The 21,721-nt window shown below is 48.7% G+C and overlaps 1 protein-coding gene across 1 annotated transcript in view; it reads left to right on the plus strand.

Annotated features, from left to right (window-relative positions):
* Positions 1-21,721, plus strand: part of NR3C1 (nuclear receptor subfamily 3 group C member 1) — a 62,554-nt gene that overhangs the window by 37,975 nt on the left and 2,858 nt on the right. The window contains exons 3-8 of the mRNA XM_066559964.1: positions 668-831; positions 4,768-4,884; positions 9,076-9,354; positions 11,820-11,964; positions 17,977-18,107; positions 21,057-21,214. Of these exons, the coding sequence (XP_066416061.1) occupies positions 668-831; positions 4,768-4,884; positions 9,076-9,354; positions 11,820-11,964; positions 17,977-18,107; positions 21,057-21,214 (994 nt within the window). The remainder of the gene's footprint in view (positions 1-667; positions 832-4,767; positions 4,885-9,075; positions 9,355-11,819; positions 11,965-17,976; positions 18,108-21,056; positions 21,215-21,721) is intronic.

Consider the following 21,721-nt stretch of genomic DNA (forward strand, 5'->3'; position numbering starts at 1 on the left):
TCTTCAGGCCAGAGAAGATAAGCCACTGTAAGAGCAGCCCCTGAGCCCTGGCCCAGCACTGCTGGGTCAGCCCTGAGGATTAGGAGCAGCTCCAAGGTGATTAGGATGGATTGTTTGTTGTTCCAAGAGGGATTTGGGTTTTTCCCTTAACAAACTGATCCTTCATTTGTAGCTGGGCTGGGTGTTTACATCCAGATCCTGAAATGAAGGATATTTCACTCTTCTCCTGAACTGCTGGGGTGCAACCATCACTCGTTACTGTGAATATTTGTTGCTATATGGCCCAATTTGCACGGCTTCTTGCATAACAGCATCCCAGTGGAGCAGCCGGTGGTGCTGCTGGGAAGGGAGCCCTTGTGCAGACTGCAGGGAATGTGGCAGTAATGGAAACAATATGGAGTAAGAGCGTGTTTAAAGAGTCAATTTTAAAGGCTGGGATAATTGTGCAAGAAACTTGGCTTCAGAAACGTGTAAGGGAAGGAATCTTGATGCAGCCAAATAGGCCGTGAAAAATCCATACAGCTTTTCTGGGGTTTTACAGAAGTCCTTGTTTAACTGTTTCTGGTGCTCTCTGTGTGCAGAACTGCCCCACCAAGCTGTTCCTGGCAGGTGCCAGCCCTCTGCTCGCCTCCATCCCAATTAAAGGTATTTTTCTGCTTTGTTTCAGCCCTGGAATGAGGTCAGATGTAAGCTCTTCTCCATCCACAACCTCAGCAACTACGGGACCACCTCCCAAGCTCTGCCTGGTGTGCTCCGACGAGGCCTCGGGGTGCCACTACGGTGTCCTGACGTGTGGCAGCTGCAAAGTCTTCTTCAAAAGGGCAGTGGAAGGTAGGACCTCCTGATAAATATGATAATAAATATGAGATCCCCACGCACACCATCCATTTTCAAACCCAGCATCCACGGTTTTGCGAGAATCCTACTGAACAACCCACCCATTAGATCACTGATCTTGTCATGGTAAATCACATTGATAATGGTGCATTATCCAAAGCATGGATTCCATTCACATTGATAAAATGCTCCCATTCACTCAGTGTAAAAGAATTTATTGTTGTTTTGGCTTTTGTCTCTTTCATTTTCTTTCACTGTTGTTTTTGTTTATTTGTCCCGTTTTGTACAGATATTTGTCTGTGTGCAATGGATTTGTAAAGTTTGTGATTTTTCAATTTACGATTAGTTGGTTTGTGTAGAAAACTTACATGGAACTTGGTGAATCCGTTGTGTGTGAGGGTATTGTAGTTTTCCTGTAAACAATGTTGGTTGAATTGCATCCATGTCCCTGGGTGTTATTTGCAGGGACACTGGGTACCAGGGGCGTGTGTGGGATTGGATCACTGAGATTTCTGTCCAGTTGTGATTAGAGAAAACCATTCTGGAAAACAGAGATGATGGAAAACTAATGTGAATGAGGGCTGTGTGGATTTTGGGTGCGTCAAAAGCCATTTTGTGAGGGACCAGGTTGTACCTCAAGATCTGACTGTGCTTCAGTATCACATGAAGAAAAACTGGAGCATATTCCCAGTGATTCTGAGGTGATTCCTCAGATCTGAAGAGCATCATTCCTAGTTCTGGCCCTCAGGGTTTCCTGTCTTGTGCCTCCCTCATGCAGCCCTCTCTGAACCAGGCTCTTTCTGCTGACATTTGTGCAAGCTGGGGTCACTGGAGGAGAGGGAAGGCTCTTTGACAAAGACAAGCCGCCATTCAGTCCTCAGCATCAGCACTTTCCCCCAGTTCTGGCTCACCAGGTGCCATGGGGAGCTCCATGGAAGGGCAGAGCCCCTCGGAGGGATCAGCAGAGTCAAGTTCATGTGGTGGTTTCTGCTGGTCACAAAGGGCTGTTGGCTCTGTGGCAGCTGAGGTATAACAGGGCAGTACGAGCTCAAGTGCAAAGCAAATAATCATCTGTACCTTTGATTAAAACATGGTCACCAGAGATCCCTCAGAGGACAATTTGTAAGGCAGCTGGACAGGTGCCATAGCCATGGGTTTGCCTGTTCTCAAGCTTAAATAAATCACAAAAGTATTGATACAGGAAGGAATCACTCCAGTGATTCCTTTTGGGTTTGACACACCATAAATCAACTGTCTTGGTATTAAAAGTAAAGTGTAAGCAGGCTTGTGGCAATAGTTCCTCGAGGCTCACCTCTGCTTCCATTTTGACTGTGCCACAAATTATCCCACTTCTCACAGAATCCCAGAACCATTAAGGTTGGAAAAGACCTCCAGGTTCATCAAGTGGAGCCTTTGATGGATCACCACCGTGTCAGCTGGGCCACAGCACCAAGGACTGAGCACCCTAAACCCTTCCATTCCATGACAGGGATGTGCAGGACTGCTTCCAGGATCCGTTAGTCCTAGTCCTCACTTTAAGGAACAAATAATTCGGTTTTGTCTTTTATAGGCATTTTTCTTATTAGGAACACATGTAAAAAGAATTTGTTTCTGCAATATCCTTTTTATTAGTGGCTGCCAGGCACCTGTTAGTGCTCAGATCAAGCTGACTCTGCACACTCATTCTCCGGCCTTTAGCCAAAGCCCTTTTTTCCACCTTTGCCTCCAGGCCTGTGTACTGTGACAGAAATAGTCACAGAAACTGGAAGTGTCAGTGTCTAGAAGTCAGTATAGAGTGCATTTTTTCAGCAAAGAGTAGAACTAGAGGAGAAGAGGAAGGGTGAAGGTGGGACAGCAGCTGTCGATTTATGTGCAGCTCTTCAGGCAGCCAGGTCTTTCTCCAGGAGCCCAGGCTGGCCAGAGACAGCTTTTTCTCTTCTGATTTCGTGGTGTTTCAGAGCCCAGAGCCCTTGTGACTGAGTTTCTCCAGCCCCAGCCCTGCTCAGCTCCCAGCCCTTCAGCCTCCAAGTACCAACCTGGATCCTCCAGCTCCTCACACTCCCTCCCTGCAGGCTCCCCAGCACCTCCCTCCTGCTTTGCTCCAGATCAGCCTTCTTCGGCAGCACTTCCCATTCCATCTTCCAGACTCTTTTGTCTGCAATTCCCAACCTTTTTTAGGCTGCTGTGCTCAAATGGGCACAGAGCTGTTGGTGCCACAGTGCGTCAGAGCCCCGGTGCCAGCGGGGCTGTGGGCAGCACGGGGATGGGGATGGGGATGGGGATGGGATTGGGATTGGGATTGGGATTGGGATGGGATTGGGATTGGGGATGGGATGGAGATGGCATTGGCCAGCCTCTGAAAAATGCCCCTGTGTGCCCCAGATCCCCCTGGAAACTCCTGCCTTGGCTCACTCCTGGTTTTTAGCAGAGTATTTGTGGAGTGCCTGGGCTTGAGCAGCAGAGAGAACTGGAGCACATTCCTTTGGCTGCTGGCACAGCCCTGGGCAGCAGGAGGACATGGAGCACCAACTTCCCTTCATTCTCCCCCAAAACGGTCATGGGACAAGAGACTTTGGTGTAGCATAATACAAAGAAATGGTGTAGCTTGGTCCTAGAAAAGGCAAGAATAGGTGAGCAGTAAATACAAGAAACGAAGCGTTTGTGGAGAGGAAGCTCTTTGTTAGGAATAGAATGGAGCAGCTCAGGAGCAGCCTCACCTGAGTGCCTGTGTTCATGTGTGAAACTGTGGTCTCATCAGACAGGAGGGACAGGGAGCTGTTGTTGTCTCTGCTGCACTGCAGTGCTGGCACATGGGCATCAGTTCATGTTCTGTGTGTGTTTCTGTGTGTTAGGATGCTAATGGCAACCAGAATGGTGAGGGGAGGATCTGTTGTCTGAATTAATCAAACACAAAGCTGGCACAAGGGTCAGGAAGGCTCCTCTTCCCTGAGTGGAAGAGGTGGGGCAGTCATTCAGAAAAACATTCCTTGGAATATCAGCTTGAGACGCTTCACAGGAGAAGTTTGGCCAAAGCCATAGGAATGAACTCTGCCTGCCCATAATTTTCACAGCTGACTTGTAAGAAATTCCTTCTCCAAGCTGTTTTCCTGTGAGAAAACTCTTGGACTCTGTTGTTAATAGTTCAGTATTTGGAAAATCTGTTTGTTTCTCACAATATTGTACTGTCAGTACTTTGCAATACAGAGTAAAAGCCCAGGCTGCAGCTTTCTGCCCTCTGGAAAAACATGCTCCTTGACCCCTGTCTGGGAGAAGGATCTATTCTTTAGTAATACCTTTCCCTAAATAAGTTACATTCAGACATTCATTCACTCACATAAGTCATATAATTAAGAATAGATACTTCTGTTGCCCTGCTCTAGGCAGCTAAGCAATACAGTTATTTTAATGCATGTACTTCAACTTGTTGTGTTTTCAGGGCCAGTTTTGCTCTGAATCTGTGAATTCATAAAACTGTCAGAGAGTTTGGTTTGTCCAGGTCAGGCTGTAAGTTCCAGGAAGGTTTCATGGCTGTCAAGCTGATGAAGCTGTGTCTGTGCTCTGTAGAAACGTTTACAAGTGTTTTCTCAGAGTGTGTTTGTGCACATTATTTATGTCTCTTGTCAAACTATTTAGAGAAATGGGAAACCTGCTGTAGAAGGAGGCTTTGGTAAATGCAAGGGGAAATAGTTTTAAAAATAGAAGTTGCCAGTCTTAACAAATAAACAATAATGTTTTTACCTAAATGTATTGGCTTGGAGGTCTAAACATGAGAAATGGCTTTGGATATGTGAAGTCAGGTGGGTACCGATGTTCTTGCAAGGCAGGCAGCGCAGCAAGGGAAGGTTTGCTGTGCTCCTTACTGTCACTGGGGCTGGGCTGAGCGGGTCTGTGCGTGGGGAGCTGATGTTTGTCTGTCTGCGTTTGTGCCAGGGCAGCACAACTACCTGTGTGCCGGCAGGAACGACTGCATCATCGACAAGATCCGCAGGAAGAACTGCCCCGCGTGCCGCTACCGCAAGTGTCTGCAGGCGGGCATGAACCTGGAAGGTAACAACCCTGCCCGCTGGGCTGCCCAGGGGAACTGCTGGGGAAACTCTGGGGAAACTCTGGGGAACTGCTGGGGAAACTCTGGGGAAACTCTGGGGAACTGCTGGGGAAACGCTGGGGAAACTCTGGGGAACTGCTGGGGAAACTGGGGCAGCTGCTGGGGAACTGCTGGGGAAACTCTGGGGAAACTCTGGGGAACTGCTGGGGAAACTCTGGGGAAACTCTGGGGAACTGCTGGGGAAACTCTGGGGAACTGCTGGGGCTGCTGCTGGGGCAACTGCTGGGAACTGCTGGGGAAACTCTGGGGAAACTCTGGGGAACTGCTGGGGAAACTCTGGGGAACTGCTGGGGCTGCTGCTGGGGCAACTGCTGGGGAAACTCTGGGGAAACTCTGGGGAACTGCTGGGGAAACTCTGGGGAACTGCTGGGGAACTGCTGGGGCAGCTGCTGGGGCTACTGGGGAACTGCTGGGGCAGCTACCTGGGCTGCTGCTGGGGAAACTCTGGGGAACTGCTGGGGAAACTCTGGGGAACTGCTGGGGCAGCTTCAGTGTGTGCTGCATTCTCTGGGCATTGTAAGGAGACACAGCAGGGCTTGTGCTGAATCTTCTCCTGTCTGTGCTCACTTGCTGGCCCTGTGTGTCCAGCACAAGTGAGGCACGCACACAAACAGGGATTGTTCTTCATCCCTCTCAGCACATAGGTCTCGTGGCTTTTTCATGGAATGTGGGACAGCAGAACTCTTGGAGAACACCTGGAGGGAGGGGTAACACCTGTGGGAGGGTGTGCTGTCTGAGTGACCTGGCTCTGAGACCATGGACAGGGATGGGAATGGGGATTGCATCTTCTAGCTGAGGAAAATTGAAATACTTCTGTTCATGCTGTGGATACTTCTTAAATATCTGACAAAATCTCTCTAGAAGGCGTTGGTTAAATTTAACATACCACCACATCATTGTCCTCTGCTGAGTCCTGAATGACTCCTGAGAATCTGAAGGCCACATCAACCAGAGATTTAGCAGCACTTGTAAAATCGCATAAAGCACTTTTATTAGTGTCAGCTTCATTTTATGTTTGCTATTTTTCCCTGAGCGGCAGAGATTAACGCAGCACTTACTAGTGCAGTTATCCTGGTGGTACGTGTGTGATCAAAATTGTCAGATAAAATAAAAATGTCAAAGATGTATTTGTCAGCTCCAAGGATGAACAGAATTTCATTTCAGTCAGAGCTAACATCCTTGGTGAGGTGGAAGTGATAAGTTAAAGAGATCAATGAAGCACAGACTGGTGTCTGAGCTGGCACATCCTCCCTCCTGTGCTCCCAGCCTCCCTCAGGAGGACACAGCACCACTTCTCCTGGGCTTCTCCTGGCTGGGGAGAGGGAGGCTTTTGTGGCTGAGAGGAAAAAGGAATCTAGAAACTCAGGAGCACAAAATGGAAGAACCCAGAGCAGTGTGAAAGGGTGAAAAACACCCTGAAAACAAGGATTTTTGGAACAGAACAAGGATTTTGAACAGATGGAGAAGTGGTCATGCAGAAAGGCAAACTGGGAGGCAGCATAAAGTGCAGAACAGACTAAAATCCAGTTTATCTTGTCTATTTTAGGGTCACAGTTTAGGAACGACCGTTGTTGAAAAGAGAATTAAATTTGCATGTTTTTTAGGCAGTAATTTCTTTTTGAAAAGCCCCCAGCTGCATCCCCAGTGCATAAACAGTGGCTGAAGCAAACCAGTGAATGTTCAGAAGAGACCCCAGTGTCCAGCCCATCAGTCCTTGGGCCCCTTGCACTCTCCTGACTTCCTGCTGGGCTTTTTCCAGGAGCCTGGCCTGTTTTGGGTTTCTCCCAGTTTCTGGTGCCTACAGTGGATCTCACTGTTAGGTATTGGGTAGAAAATGAACTTATTTTTAAATTAATTAATTAATTCATTCATTCCATCGTGCAGTATTTTAATTGACCCATTCTTGTCCTGAGTTAAAAGTGGCTCCTTCTAGTCACTTGATAATTTTCTATTTGTGTTTTTTACCATAAAATCATTAAGGTTGGAAAAGACCTCAGGTCCATCAGTCATCCTTTTGGCCCAGCATATCATCCTTTTCTGGAACTTTCTTTTTTTCTATTGCATGGGGTTTTGGGGCCTGGGGGACTGGAAAAACATCAAACTGTCAAGCTGCAGGTACCAGAGATTTACACAGCACAAAGATGATATTTTGTACTCCAGCCTTTATTTCCTTGAGTTCTCATTTCCGCTCCCACCGTTAATTGGTGTTCCTTGGCACCCTCTCTCTTTGTGATGTGCTGGAAGAAAAGATTTATTGTTAAGTTTTATGCCTGTAAAAAAACGGCCTCATAATTTTTTTGGCTTTTCATGCTGCATTTTACAGTTAAACTTGGCAATTAATTAGTTTTTTCTGCAGTCTTCGCTCGGAATTTATTTCAATTTTTTGAGGAATTTTTATTTTTTTCCAGTTCTTTGCCCTGCTCTGCCTGCAGTGGGCTGGCTCTGGCTGCCAGTGGAGGGGGGCAGTGCCTGGTGGCCCTGGGGGTGGTGGCAGGTCCCTCGCCCACCTGGCTCAGGTGCTGGGGCCATCTGCCCCCAGGCAGGGAGGAGGAGGAAGCCTCTGCAGCCTGGTGGATGCCAGATGCAGGAGGCTGGGGCTTGGGGGGGTTTTGTAGGTTTTGAACAGAAAAGCTTGGATGCTTTTCTCTCCATGCTGAGTTTATCTGTGGGGGTTATCTCCTGTAAGGTGCCCTAAGGAGCTGGCTTTAAATTAGTGGTATTTTTATTATTGAAAATTAATTGCACAGAAATACATTATCTCAACCTTCTTTTTTTTTTTTTTTTTTTTTTGAGGTACAACTATATATCTAAGTCAGGACTGGTAACAGCCTGATAAAAATTCTTGCATAATAATTTCTCTTATCAGATCTGTTTATTTTGATTATAATTTTATCAGGCTTTCTGGGCTGGAAATGCTCCATCCAGGTGTCTGCAGGAAGCTGAAGGCATGTGCTTCTAAATTTAAGTCAAAGCAGTTCATTTGCTCTTCAGAACACGGATAATGGGGCAAAAAAAAGCCAGAATATAAAAGGATTTTGAAGCAGCCATTTCAAAATTGAGAGGAGAATAACAAGAAGCTCTTTGCTCCAAGGAAACAACTCTTGCTATTCCCTCATGGCAGGCTTGGCACATGTGGCCAGTCTACAAAACTTTGGGAAAATGCAGTTTGTACAAGGTCTGTAGGGGATTCCTTGTCTTTGGCAGTTGGTTTCTGAAGGCTCTGCTGCAGCCAGGGCCAGGAGGGGGATCTGGGTGCTGCCACTGCAGCCTCGGTGCCTTTAGGGTGCTCAGGGATCCTGAACAGCTCAGGAGGGCCTTGGAATGCACGACCACGCTACGTGATGCTTTTATGGGCTACAGATTTATGTCAGGAGCTCCAGAGCAGAAATCAGCTGATGAACTGAGGCACCCAGGGAAGGAGCTGGGCTCCTTTGGTCCCTGTTAGAGAGGGAGCTCCTTCCGTGTGGCCGCCTGCATCCAGGAGAGCCAGAGCCAAGCAGGAGACTCCATTAGGGACAAGATGCTAATAAAATTGTTGCTCCAACTTTTTGTAGTTTACAGTTAACATCTCTGTGTGATGTTTTATTTATTTGGCGAATGAGTTTTATGGTTTAATTACGCAGCAGTGATTTATATGCAAGAGAGCTGGCAAGAGAAAAAGCTCCTCCTGCCCAGCATTTTAGAAAAAAAACATTTTCCCTGGCTCGAGAGATCCAGTAACTTCTTACCCATTAAATATTTTTTTTTTCCTTTCTTTTGCCTAGTTTCTATGTTTGCTATTTAAAGGAACCTTTAAAGTATGCAGTCCTGCAGATATTTCCAGTGGTGGAATTGAGCCTTGTATTTTAAGGTCAGCCTTGCATTTTAGGGTCAGCCTCGTAAGGTACCTGCGGACACAACTGGGCATTTTGAAGCATTGGCATAAATGTGACTTTTATTGAAATGTGAGGTATTATTTTCGCTGGAAGTTTGCTTGGAACGCGTGTGAAATTCCTGGCTTTGCAAAGCGATGCCGCGCAGGTTCCGCTGCCCTGCTGCCAGCTGTGGGGGCGGGAGAGCAGCGTTTCCTCTGCTGTGTTTATCTCTGGGTGGCCATTTCCAGCCCTCACCTGCGCCTTCCCCACCCTTTGCAGCCCGCAAGACCAAGAAGAAGATCAAGGGGCTGCAGCAGGGCGGCGCGGCGGGCGCGCGCGAGGCCCCGGAGGCGGCCGGCAGCAAGAGCATCGTGCCCGCCTCGCTGCCGCAGCTGACGCCCACCCTGGTGTCCCTGCTCGAGGTCATCGAGCCCGAGGTGCTCTACTCAGGCTACGACAGCTCCCTGCCCGACTCCAGCTGGAGGATCCTCTCCACCCTCAACATGCTGGGCGGCCGCCAGGTGGTCGCTGCGGTCAAGTGGGCAAAGGCAATCCCAGGTGAGGCACAGGCACAGGGGGTGCTGCCTGCAGGCTTCCTGCTGAGCCTAAATCTGCCTTTCTGCCCTCAAAGCTGTGCACGTGAGCTGTTGGTACTACTGGGGCTTCTTCACGGCTCAGGTGCTTCCGCAGCAGAAAAGTGGAAAAAATTAGAGATGCAATCATTTATTTGCCACAAACTAGGTTAATTTATTCACTCTGACCATTGAATATTGAAATTCTTACTTAAACGGGTATTTGTTGTAAAAGTATTACAGAGAACTGTTTGTATTAGCTCTGTCTCCACCTCAGATTCACAGAATGCCAGAATGTTTTGGGTTGGAAGGACCTAAAAGCCCACCCAGTGCCACCCCTGCCACGGCAGGAACACCTTCCCCTGTCCCAGCCTTCCCCTGCTCCCAGCCCCATCCAGCCTGGCCTTGGGCACTGCCAGGGATGCAGGGGCAGCCACAGCTGCTCTGGGCACTAAATTATTTTTTGAATGCTTTTAGCAATGAGGTTCTCTTGACTTCTGCAGCCCAACATCACTGTGCTGGCTCACTGGGTCTGCGTTCATGGGTGGGTCTTTCCTGACTCCCCCTCACTGTCCAGCTCCAGGGTAGAAGTCAAGGAGTTACTTTCCCTCCAGCTCTGCTCAAACTGACTCTTACCTGGGCTAGGAGGGAGGTTTGCTGCTGTTCTGGCTCCCACCTAAAGATGCAGTGAGACACAGAAGAAGGAATGTCAGATCTCAGCCTTGGACGTGACCCGTGGTATCTGTCTTGGAGAGGCCAGGGCCAAGAGGAGCTGAAGATGTTTGTTCCTACAGAACAAAGCCCAGTGTTTATCTCCCTCTCGCCCCTGTCAGGGCTCTTCACTACCTGTTCTCAAAATCCCTGGCAAAAACACCTCCATGACGCATAGGTTGCCCAAAAATAACATCACAGAACAGGTCTGCCAAAAAAAAAGAAAAAAGCCTGATAATGAGATTTATGAGTCATAACTGTGTCTCTTTGAGCAGGGGAAATAAATTAACAGTGGGAAAGAAAGGCTGGAAAACTCAAATACATCCATGCCCAGCAGAGATGTGACTGGAGAATCGTGTGGGGTCTGGTGGACAAGGTGGGGCAGGTTGGACTCGGTGATCTTGGGGGACTTTTCCAGCCTCAGTGATTCTGGCATTCTGTGTCAGGGCTGTTTGCACTGGGCACTTGTGCTGAATTAGCTCAGTCTGCTCCAGGAGAGGCTCACATGCACACACTTCCTTCTGGGACAGGTTGTTGGGAGACCATCTGGTATTCCCAGATCCAGATTTAGATTCCATTTTATAAAACACTTCTCTGTTCATCATCTCTGCTGAGCAGAGATGTTTGTAATTAGCCAAACCCTTTGGGTTAGAGCTTATGCTCTCAATGAAAATGCCAATCTTCTCTTTAATAGCTACATTAATAGCAACTATTCTTATCATTTTTATCTCCTTTCTTTTGTTTGCTGAGGTGGTTCCTCATGAGTGTTTAATTTGTATATCCTGCTCCTGTTGTAGCCCATCAGCCATGCTGACAGCACGCCAGCATTCCTTGCCAAACCCTTTAGCTGGGATTTCAAAATAACCTTTTCCTGGGGAGGGTTTGAGCACACATTTCAAGGTTTGACCCAGAAAGGCTGGAATCACTTTGAAACCCTTTTTTTTGTAATGTGGAGGCAGAAGCTGGTCATTGCTGGTGGCTCCAAAGCCAGGGGCTGTGTTCAGACCCACCAAGTTAGTAACACGTTCATCCACTGGCTCTGTCTGTTGGAACAGCTTCAGGAAGCAGCTCTTCAGATGTTATGAGCCCTTTAGATGTCAGATGCTTAATAAAAATAGATAAAATCAGCTTGTATTCAGGTTCTAATAATGGCTCCGTATGGCACGATGGTTTCTTGGTAAGTGTAGGCTGGATCTGATATGAGCTGGTGCTGCAGATCCAAAGCTGGTGGCATTTTCAGACTCTTTGAGGAACCAGTTGCCAGGTTTTACTCATTTCCTCCCTGTTCAGTTGGCTCTGTTCATGCTACATGTGAGATTAGAAGCAGTTCATGCTGGTAACCAGTGCAGTGCTTATTTTGTAGGTTCAGTGTGCAATTGTTGTTGAATAAGAACAACATTTGATATTAAATCATTTATTGTCTAGCAGGCTGCTCTTGTGAAAAGGAGCTAACCCTGTTATTTTTGGAAGGCAGCCCAGTGAATTACAGTGTATGTGAACTATTATCGTTGCCTTTGTGATGTATCTGCCTGACCATCAGCTCCAGATAACCACACATACATCTACTGCGATTTTTTTAATATTACATCTCTTTTACTCCCTGTGGTACCTGTGCACTGATAACACAGCAGTTGTGCTGCTCATAACCCTGCTCCTTTTCCAAGCCCTGCAACTTTTTTGTCCTTTGTTGCTTTTTTTGCAACTGACACCCTGATCCCCCCCCCATTCGTATTTCCCCAGGTTTCCGAAATTTGCACCTGGATGACCAAATGACCCTTCTGCAGTACTCCTGGATGTTCCTGATGGCTTTTGCTTTAGGCTGGAGATCCTACAAGCAGTCCAATGGCAACCTGCTGTGCTTTGCTCCAGACCTGATCATTAACGAGTGAGTGGGAGCTGCCAGAGCTGGGCTGTGCCTGGGGTGGGTTCGGGCTGCTCAGGGCTCACAGACACCCCCAGCACCTCTCCTTCCCCCCTGGATTTCTGCAGCAGCTTGCTTAGCATTTCCCACTAGGTCAAACGGAAGGTAATTGAGATATTAAGTGTATTTATAGCCAGAAGTTTTTGTGGGAGGTGTTTGTGCTTTAACATTCCATATTGTGACTGTTCCTGCACCATTCACTAGAATCATTCATTTTATCAGAGCCAACACAGTCACAGCTAAAAATATGCCTGGGATGGAGAGCAAAGTTTGGCAAATTGCATAATGTTCTGTCTGTTTAGTGTATCAGAGAGGCAATATGGCCCTCGGAGTTTGCCAGAGTGAAACATTTCTGTCTGGTCTGATGGGATTAGGGCTGAAAAGACAAGATTAAAGATGGAACAACCTGCCTGATTTACATTTTCTTGTTGAACTTTGTTGTCAACGTTCAAGCCAAGCTGAATTTGGTGGAATGTTTGAACAGATATTTTCTTGCACCACACATCCTTTTCCTTGTATTTTTCCAGGCTTGTGTTGTGCAGTAATTCTGTACTGTGGAAGAGGGGAAGAGGGAATTTGAGATTGTTGAGGTGGTTGGATCTTATTCGTGTGTCTCTTTTCTGGTTTTGATATGGAATCAGTACTTTTAGCCTGCTTTGGCACAGTTTAACATTTTTGGTCCTATTTCACTTCAAAATCCGATCTCCCAAATATTTTCTGTGTTTTAAAAAAATATCATAATTGTTACATTTTCTGTAGAATCAGCGATTTATAGTTCATGTTTATTTATTCCCTTGCTTTTTTTATTGTAAATATTTATACAGGCTTTTATAAACTGTAATCATTGCCTCATAATAATATTTTTTTTTTAAAAAGCTGAGGAGGAGATGGCAGGTGAGGGCCCATCTGTGTCCTTGTGTTTATTAAAGTGCTAAGAAGGTGTCCCTGGAGTAGAATAGTCTCTATATGGTGGAATTGAAATAATTGATGTTGTCACTAAGTGCAATAACAGCTAATTTACTGTAAGTCAGAGGTCTCCTGCTGTTTTATCAGTGGGTCAAAACCACAGAGCTTCACTGCTAGGTGTTGGAACTCTTGAAAACCCCCAGAAACGAAAGGGTAATGTTGTTACAGCAAACAGTGACTCCCAAATTCCTTCCAGCTACAGTTTGGTGAATCGTAGATCAGAGTGACATTTGTTTTCAATAAAACACTGAGCTGCCTGAGAGCGCTGCAGCTCCTTCCAGTGAGCTACAGGTTCTCCATAAAACTCTCTGGTCGTAACTTTTTATGTCCCATCCCTCAATAAAACAGAGCCACCTCGGGGTAAAACCTGACAAGCACCAAGGGAGACGTGAGAGCCCTTCAGGGAGGCCTTGTGGGCAGGCAGACAAAAATAAATCCCTGGGGTTTGGGTTTGTGTTCACTGGGGAGCTGAGCTGAGGGCTGGGCAGTGGCGCTGGGCTGGGGCTGCAGCTGCTGCCCCTGGGCAGGGGACCCTGCCAGGGCTGCAGGGAGGGCAGCTGCTCCTGCTCAACTCCCTTGGGCTTTTACAGGGGGTTTGGAAACCATTTATTCTGTTCCTGAGCTTTCAGGACTTACCCTCTTGTTCAGTAGAGTTCAATGTCTTCAGCTTCACCAAGGGAAACTCCAAGAAGGCTTGGTGGTTCAGTTGGACATAACTGCAGTTATTGATTGATTTCTTTATGGGATTAATTAGGCTTTCTTTAGCCTCATGTATCTGCTCAGGCATCTGAGCAGCATCAGTCCTTGGTGCATTTATCCTTGTGCCAGCCCTGCCCAGTGTGTTCCTGTGTATTTGCTGCTACTTACATGGAGCAGCAACATCCACTAGCTCAGAGTCTGTGGTAGGAAAGAGGATTAAATTCTCTTCTTATGTTTTAAACTGGCATATTAGTCATTTGCTCAGTCTTCTCCTAAAAATTTAATATTTATTGAATATTCCACTTTTACGTCTGTACTCCTATAATTTATTTATTTTTATAGAGGTATGTCCATAGTAGCTGGCAATTTTATATATGTTATACGTGTTTTTATACACATACACATGAAACTTGATTCAAGTTGTTGAAAAGTTTGGCAGCTGAATAAATCTTAGGCTTTAGGCCATTATTTAGTACTTGGAAAGGGTTTAAACCTGTGATTTTGCAGTATTGTATAACTGTTTCCCCAGTTTGTGATTGAAAACATGCCCTGCTGGAGCTGGCACTGCTTCTGTCTCAGCTTTCGTCCTCTGGGTATGTCACAGGGTGCCCAAAATTACAGTGAGCACAGTGGCAGAGCACAGTGGTGTTCTTCGAGTAGCAGATGCCGTTTAATTGCTGTCCAGCTGGGGACACAAGTTCCTGGAAGTCCTGGGCCCCAGGATTTTGTCTCTGGGGCCGTGCTCGTCACTGTAGCTCCTTGCTGGGAGGAGTGAGGTCACGCGTTTGTCCTCCTGCTCTCATGTGCCATGCAGGGTGGCTGTGCTGCTGGCTGCGAGTAGCAAAACAACAAGTGAGGTCAGTTTTGTAAGCAGTGCTTTGTCAGTTCCCTCTTTCCCCGAAGTTTCTCCCCGGCATTCTTTTGTAACTCCTTCAGTGGAGTCGGTGCCATCTGGTTCTCAGAACAGCAGCATCTTGTTTGCTGGGGTTTGGTGTTTGTTTGGTGCTGTGCAGCTCTGCTGAGCTGGGAAACTCAGAGCAGTGCAAAATCCCTGCCGTGCTTCCCTGGCCCCTGTGCCCATCCCTGTGCCCTTTGCTGTGCCCATCGCTGTGCCCATCGCTGTGCCCTTTGCTGTGTCCATCGCTGTGCCCATTGCTGTGTCCATCCCTGTGCCCTTTGCTGTGTCCATCGCTGTGCCCATTGCTGTGTCCATCCCCATGCCCATCGCTGTGCCCATTGCTGTGCCAATTGCTGTGTCCATCGCTGTGCCCATTGCTGTGTCCATCCCCATGCCCATCCCTGTGCCCATCGCTGTGCCCATTGCTGTGACCATGCCTCTGCCCATTGCTGTGTCCATCCCCTGTACATCATTGTGTCCATTGCTGTGTCCAGCCCCTTGTCCGTCCCCATGTCCATCCCTCTGTACATCCCTCTGTCCATCCCCATGCCCATCCCTGTGCCCATTACTGTGCCCATTGCTGTGTCCATCCCCCTGTCCATCCCCGTGTCCATCCCCGTGTCCATCCCCCTGTGTCCATCCCCCTGTGTCCATCCCCCTGTGTCCATCCCCATGTCCATCCCCGTGTCCATCCCCCTGTCCATCCCCCTGTGTCCATCCCCCTGTGTCCATCCCCCTGTGTCCATCCCCATGTCCATCCCCGTGTCCATCCCCCTGTCCATCCCCCTGTGTCCATCCCCCTGTGTCCATCCCCCTGTGTCCATCCCCCTGTGTCCATCCCCATGTCCATCCCCCTGTGTCCATCCCCCTGTGTCCATCCCCCTGTGTCCATCCCCCTGTGTCCATCCCCCTGTCCATCCCCCTGTGTCCATCCCCCTGTGTCCATCCCCCTGTCCATCCCCCTGTCCATCCCCCTGTCCATCCCCATGTCCATCCCCCTGTCCATCCCCCTGTGTCCATCCCCCTGTGTCCATCCCCCTGTGTCCATCCCTGTGTCCATCCCTGTGTCCATCCCCATGTCCATCCCCGTGTCCATCCCCCTGTCCATCTCTGTGTCCATCCCCATGTCCATCCCCCTGTGTCCATCCCCATGTCCATCCCTGTGTCCATCCCTGTGTCCATCCCCCTGTCCATCCCCCTGTCCATCCCCCTGTCCATCCCCTGTGTGCAGGCCTGGGCTGGGCACAGGGGTGGGCATTGAGGGTTCAAGGGGGGGGTCAGCTGGAGCAGCCTGCTCAGCGGTGGTGCCCTGGGAAGGCAGATGTGTGCTGTCCTCTCCAGCTCTGTGTCTGTTCCATGAGCTGAGCACCCCATGAAGGGTTCCTTGCTTTGTGTGGGGTCTCTGGGGCTGGTGCGTGCCCTGTGCAGGGAGGGCAGCTGGGATCTGAGCGGGCAGAGCCCTGAGCCCTGCCCTTGTCCCGCCTGTGTCCCCAGGACAGCTCCCTGTGCCAGCTGAGATCATCTGATGTGCCCTGGCCAGGATGGGGCTGGCTGGGAGCTGTTCCCAGAGCTGTGCCAGCGCTGGGACCTGGGACAGGCTGGTGAATCACCCCCTTGTGCTCTGTCACTGGGCATGGGGGCCGTGGCTGCTCCTGTGCTCTGGGAGCTGCGGCTTGTGGAGCCTTGGCCCTGCCCAAAGCTCTGTGCCTTCCTCTGCATCCTCAGCCTCCTGCATGGGCTCGCGTTCCCAGCAGGCAGAAACAAACAACAGGCTGACCCCTTTCATAATGTTTATTTTAACCTTCTGCCCAGAAGTGGACACAGTTTTACATGAGGAAAACTGCTGAGCCCTGGCAGAGAATGGGTTTAAATTACTCAATTTGAAATGTGTGAGATGCCCTTTGGTTCAGCCCAGAGGGGCCAGGACAGGGTTTGCCACCTGGCCAAGGGGTGGCTCTGTGCCAAGTGCCCTGAGAAGCATCCCACAGCCCAGCAGGGCCTGGCTCCTGTGTCGTGCAGCATCACCTCGTGTGCCCTGCTGCTCCTTGGAGGTGGAGCCCGCCGTGGGGCCGGGGTGTCTGGGCTGCTCTCAGTGCCCACAGCTGCAGGGCTGGGGCAGGGAATTGTCCAACAGCTGCATTTGGGAATGCTGGGGTTTTACCCTAGTGCTTAGTCTGCTTTAATGCAGTTTCAGTAGTTTGTGTTTCTTTCAAAAGCCATCAGGATTCCTCCTGGTTTTTGCACCTTGAGAATGGGCAAACCCTGTTTCCACTCAGGGTTTCCCAGAGTGATTGTGAGGGAACGTTGTATAATCCTTCTGAAGGTCTAGGGGAGAGAGAATGGAAAAGTGATCAACTTTGGAGGAATTATTGTTTCATAACCAAATCTTACTTGTAACTCCCACAGGGATCCCATTTTGTCTCTGTGTAGATTATAATGCTGTATAGGTGATACCAAGGAAATGTGACATGTTATTAACAAAAAATGAGGTGCTGGCATCACTGCAGAGAGATTGTGTACTCATTGCATGGAGTTATTTTGCTTTTCTTTTTCTCTACAAAAACCCATGGAAAATCGTAAATCTGTCTTACACTGTTCAGAATTAGTCTGTTCTTCATTTCCCACTCAAAACTAATTCTGCAATATTCACAGTAACCAGCTGTAAGAGCACAGATAAGCAAGATTGCTGTGTCAGATGAGGTATTAGATAAAAGCAGTTCCTGTCTTGATGCAAGGCTTCATTGAAATCGGAAAAAAAATATACAAAAACATAATGTTTGTTATTCTGATTCCAAGATTTGCCTTTGCTTGTCAACATGATTTTCCATTTATGGTTAGAAACAAGTTTATTGCAGTACAGAGATAGTGAAGTTTAATTGCAGTGCTGGTCATTGCTTCAGGAACACAGATGGGCACAAGTATAAAGTCACTTTGAAAACTGAGGAGTTACAGGAAGACACTCCTAAATGCATAAACATGCATTAAATTAGGTGCACATTTCAAAGGCATTGAAAGAATTAGAGAAATCCCAGCTCTAGTGTGGCACTCCATCGTGTTTCCCTGGGAACATGAGAGACTCTGGGAGCGCCAGGCTCAGGGAGCTCAGGCTGAGCTTGATTTCTGTGTCACATTGGTGCTGGGGCTGCTGAGAGCAGAGCTTGCTGCCGAGTCCCTGCTGCAGACAGGCTCCCTTTGTAAAGGCCCTGGTACTCAGGGTGCCACAGGGCTCCTCCTGCCCTCGGGGCCAGCGTTGGTCTGTGCCACCAAGGCAGAGCCACAGGGACACGCTGGGAACGGAGCCTCCTTTGCTGTGCCCTGGCTCACGTACAGCTCCTCATGTGCAGCGTGGAAAACCAGACCAGAGCGTGCAGATAGTCAGACATGGCACTAATTCCTGTGCTCTTATTCCTCAGGCAGAGGATGAATCTCCCATGTATGTATGAACAATGCAAACACATGCTCATGGTGGCCCGAGAGCTGTCCCGCCTCCAAGTCTCCTACGAGGAGTATCTCTGCATGAAGACCTTGCTTCTCCTCTCTACAAGTAGGTGAACAGCTCAATACCAAGCTTTTTGCTTCTTCACAAGTATGTGGTGGATTTGCAGTAGGTATTGTGAGATAGATTTATACAGTATGCTACATGCTGGTTTTATCTTTAGGTAGGATATGCTGGAGTTAAACAAGTCACAGCTTAGTAAATTCTGTCTGTGCTGCATGGAAGTTCAAAGGGCAGTGGCAAAAATAGTGCTTTTGGAATATACAGAAATAAACTAACCTAATACAAGTGTAAATGTGTAAATACCTTTCACAGTGTTGTTTTCCCCTCTGTTGATATCAGTGGTAGCCAATGACTTTGTTCTCCCCTGCCCTGTGGGGCTGGAGGTCCCTGAGGGTCTGAGCTCAGCCCAGGCTCAGCTGCAATCCAGGGACTCACAGGGCAAAGAGAGAGAGAGAAAAAGAGTGTGTGAGTATGTGTGAGTGTGCTGGGGTGGGTGTGAGTGTGTGTGAGTGTGTGTGAGTGTGTGTGAGTGTGCTGGGGTGGCTGTGAGCTGGGCACCTCACTCCAGCACAGCCTCTGTGTCCTGGGAAATCCCATCCCATCCCATCCCATCCCATCCCATCCCATCCCACCCCATCCCATCCCATCCCATCCCATCCCATCCCATCCCACCCCATCCCATCCCATCCCACCCCATCCCATCCCATCCCATCCCATCCCATCCCATCCCATCCCATCCCATCCCATCCCATCCCACCCCATCCCATCCCATCCCATCCCATCCCATCCCATCCCACACTCACAGGATCCCCAGGGAGCTGCTCAGGCAGGCACTGATGTGTTCCTGCTCCTGCCTGGCACGAGGGCTTTGCTTCAGAGCAGTGACAGAGGTGCCAACAGGTTTGAAAGGTAGCAGCAGAGCAAATGAAGATTTGTCAGCAGACTTTGGTACTTGTGCATCATCCTCATCAGGTGCCTTGGCTTGGAAGGGACCTGAAATGTGATGAAAAGTAAATATTACTAAGTTTATTACACTGAAGGTGTAAACATTCCTTATCTTTAATGTTTCCAGTGAATAATAGCATTGGTTCTCATACAGAAAGGAGGTTTTGTTCACCTTGGTTTTTTTTCTGGGTAGGAGCAGGAGGATTGGGAGCCCCAGCACTGCTCCCATGTCAGGGCAGGGGCTGGTGGGTGTGGGCAGTGTGAGGGTGCCATGGCCAGTGCCCCCGGTGCCCCAGCAGCCTGGCAGTGCCCAGCCCTGCCTCGCTGCCAAGCCCAGAGCTGCACAAGGGCTCTTTTCAGAGGAAACTTGCAGCCTCTCATGGCCGTGGGCTTTGTAGGAACTTAAAACTTCCCTGAAGCTGCAGATTTCAAACAGTTCCTGTTTGATTCTGAAATCTCTCCCGAAAATTCCTCAAGTGTTTCGGGTGTGGTGTAGGCCAGCTTTCCTCCCAGGAGCTGGAAATTTCCACGGAGAAATTTCCATGGCAGAAGTGGTGAGGAGGCAGCACTGGCAGGACTCAGCCCCCCCAGCAGCAGGTCTGGGCAGGGGCTGGCACTGCCCAGAGGCCTCTCCACTCCATTTCCAGTGGGAGACAATTTATCTTCATTTTGCCAAGTACATACATTGTGTGAGTGGTACATCAGGGAGCTTCTGCAATTGAATAGCTGAAATTTCTATACCCCTTTAATCCACCACTTGACAATTTGAATTTGTTTATTGTGTTTCTGTGTTGAGTTTTCCAAGAGGAGAGGAGGAGGAGTAAAACAGGAATCCCACACAGGTCTAGACTTGTAGCTCACACACAGACGTAGCTCAGAGACCTTTTCCATGTGAAATATTGAAACAGTTGACAGGCTTCATCTCCTGTGTAGGCAAGACAGACAAGAGACTTTATTCCAGAATCTCTCAGATGCTGACAGTGCAGGGAAGGTTGGATTTCCTAAGGAAGGGAATGTGCTCTGTGGCCTCTGTCCTGCTGTCCTGCTTTTGGTCACCTTTGTCTCAGCTCTTCTCTGTCTTCAACTCTTTCACTTCCCCGAGACGATCAGAGATCTCAAGGGCAGCACCTTAGGGACCTCTGGAGTCCCCGTGCTCCATTTGTCTGGGTTGGTCCTTGGCCTGTGGAAGGACCATCCCCACAGGAGGAGATCGACACAGGGACTTCCCCTGGGCTGGAATCCCCAGGCTCTGGGTTTCTGTCCCAGCTCCTCACCTGCCCAGCCCTGTCCCAAACCAGCTGTGGCCATGCCCAGTTTCCCATGGCTGGTGCAGTGTTTGTTGTCCAGTCTGTCACTGCCTTGCCCTGTTACTTGATCCATGTCAGGAGGCTCAGAACCAGATGATCTTCCAAGTTCCTTTCCAAGCCAAGCCATCCTGTGATCCTGCCCTTGCTCTTCCCTGGGCACGCAGAATTTTTAAGGAACCTTCCTAATGTCACATTTCCCCAGGGCTGGAGACCACAGCAGCTCCAGCCCTGGTGCTTCTCCATCAGGGTGCTTCCAGGGCTGGCTGTTGCTGCCCCCAAGGTCCAGTTCCCCTCCTGCTGTTTTTGGGTGGTATACCTTTGGAGGTTATTTTCTATTTTGCAGCAGGCCTGTGCTTTGTGTTCAGCTGGTCACCGTCCCATCCTGCTCTCTCCTTGTCTCTCTGCTGTCATTTCAGTCAGTCCAAGTCCTTTTCCTTTTGCTCGTTTTTGTAGAATCACAAAATAGTTTGGGTTGGAAGTGACCTTAAAGCTCATCTTATTCCATACTGGCCTTAAACAACACTTCCAGGGATCCAGGGGCAGCCACAGCTTCTCTGGGCACCCTGTGCCCACCCTCACAGGGAAGAAATCCCTATTTTACCCTAAATTTCCCCTCTTGCTCCTTGTCCTGTCACTCCAGCTCCTGATGACGGTTCCCTCTCTGTGTAACTAATGTAAGAGAGCTTAAACCATGCCCCAGTTGAGTCTGGCAGTGTTGTAAAGGTGGGTGTCCATGTTGCAGTTCCCAAGGAGGGCCTGAAGAGCCAGTCCCTGTTTGAGGAGATCCGCATGACGTACATCAAGGAGCTGGGCAAGGCCATCGTCAAGAGGGAAGGGAACTCCAGCCAGAACTGGCAGCGATTTTATCAACTGACTAAACTGCTGGACTCTATGCATGATGTAAGTCCTGACAGGAATGCTGCAGGCATTCCAGAGAAATACGTTTGGGGCGGGGACAGCGAGCTCCTCCAGCTCTTTTTATTTAAAGGGACGAATATCGGGGAGGAGGAGGAGGAGGAGGTCATGCTCCTCTGCTGTCTCACGAAAGGCAGATTGAGAGCCTTGAACATGGTCCTCTCAGGCTGCCTCTGCAGTGCAATCCACAGCAATTAATTGTATAATTAATCTCATTTTCAGTCTCTGCCATTTTTTAAAATTACATTGCTTTAAAAAGGAGGAGCTCAGGAGCTGTAACTGACTTTGCAGTAGAAGCAGAAATGTGGCATTTAAAAGCAGTCTTACCTCAGAGCCCAAGAAGTTAAGAGTTTATGGAATAGTTTGAAATTCTATTAAAACAATGCTTCAGCAGTGTGTGTGGTGTTGGCAATGATCTAATTTTGAAGGAATTTCCAATTCAGACCGTCTCCTTTGGCAGTTTAATTCTAATTACACATGTAGCACAAAGCA

The sequence above is a fragment of the Molothrus aeneus genome, chromosome 15, assembly GCF_037042795.1.
Source record: "Molothrus aeneus isolate 106 chromosome 15, BPBGC_Maene_1.0, whole genome shotgun sequence".
NCBI lineage: Eukaryota > Metazoa > Chordata > Aves > Passeriformes > Icteridae > Molothrus > Molothrus aeneus.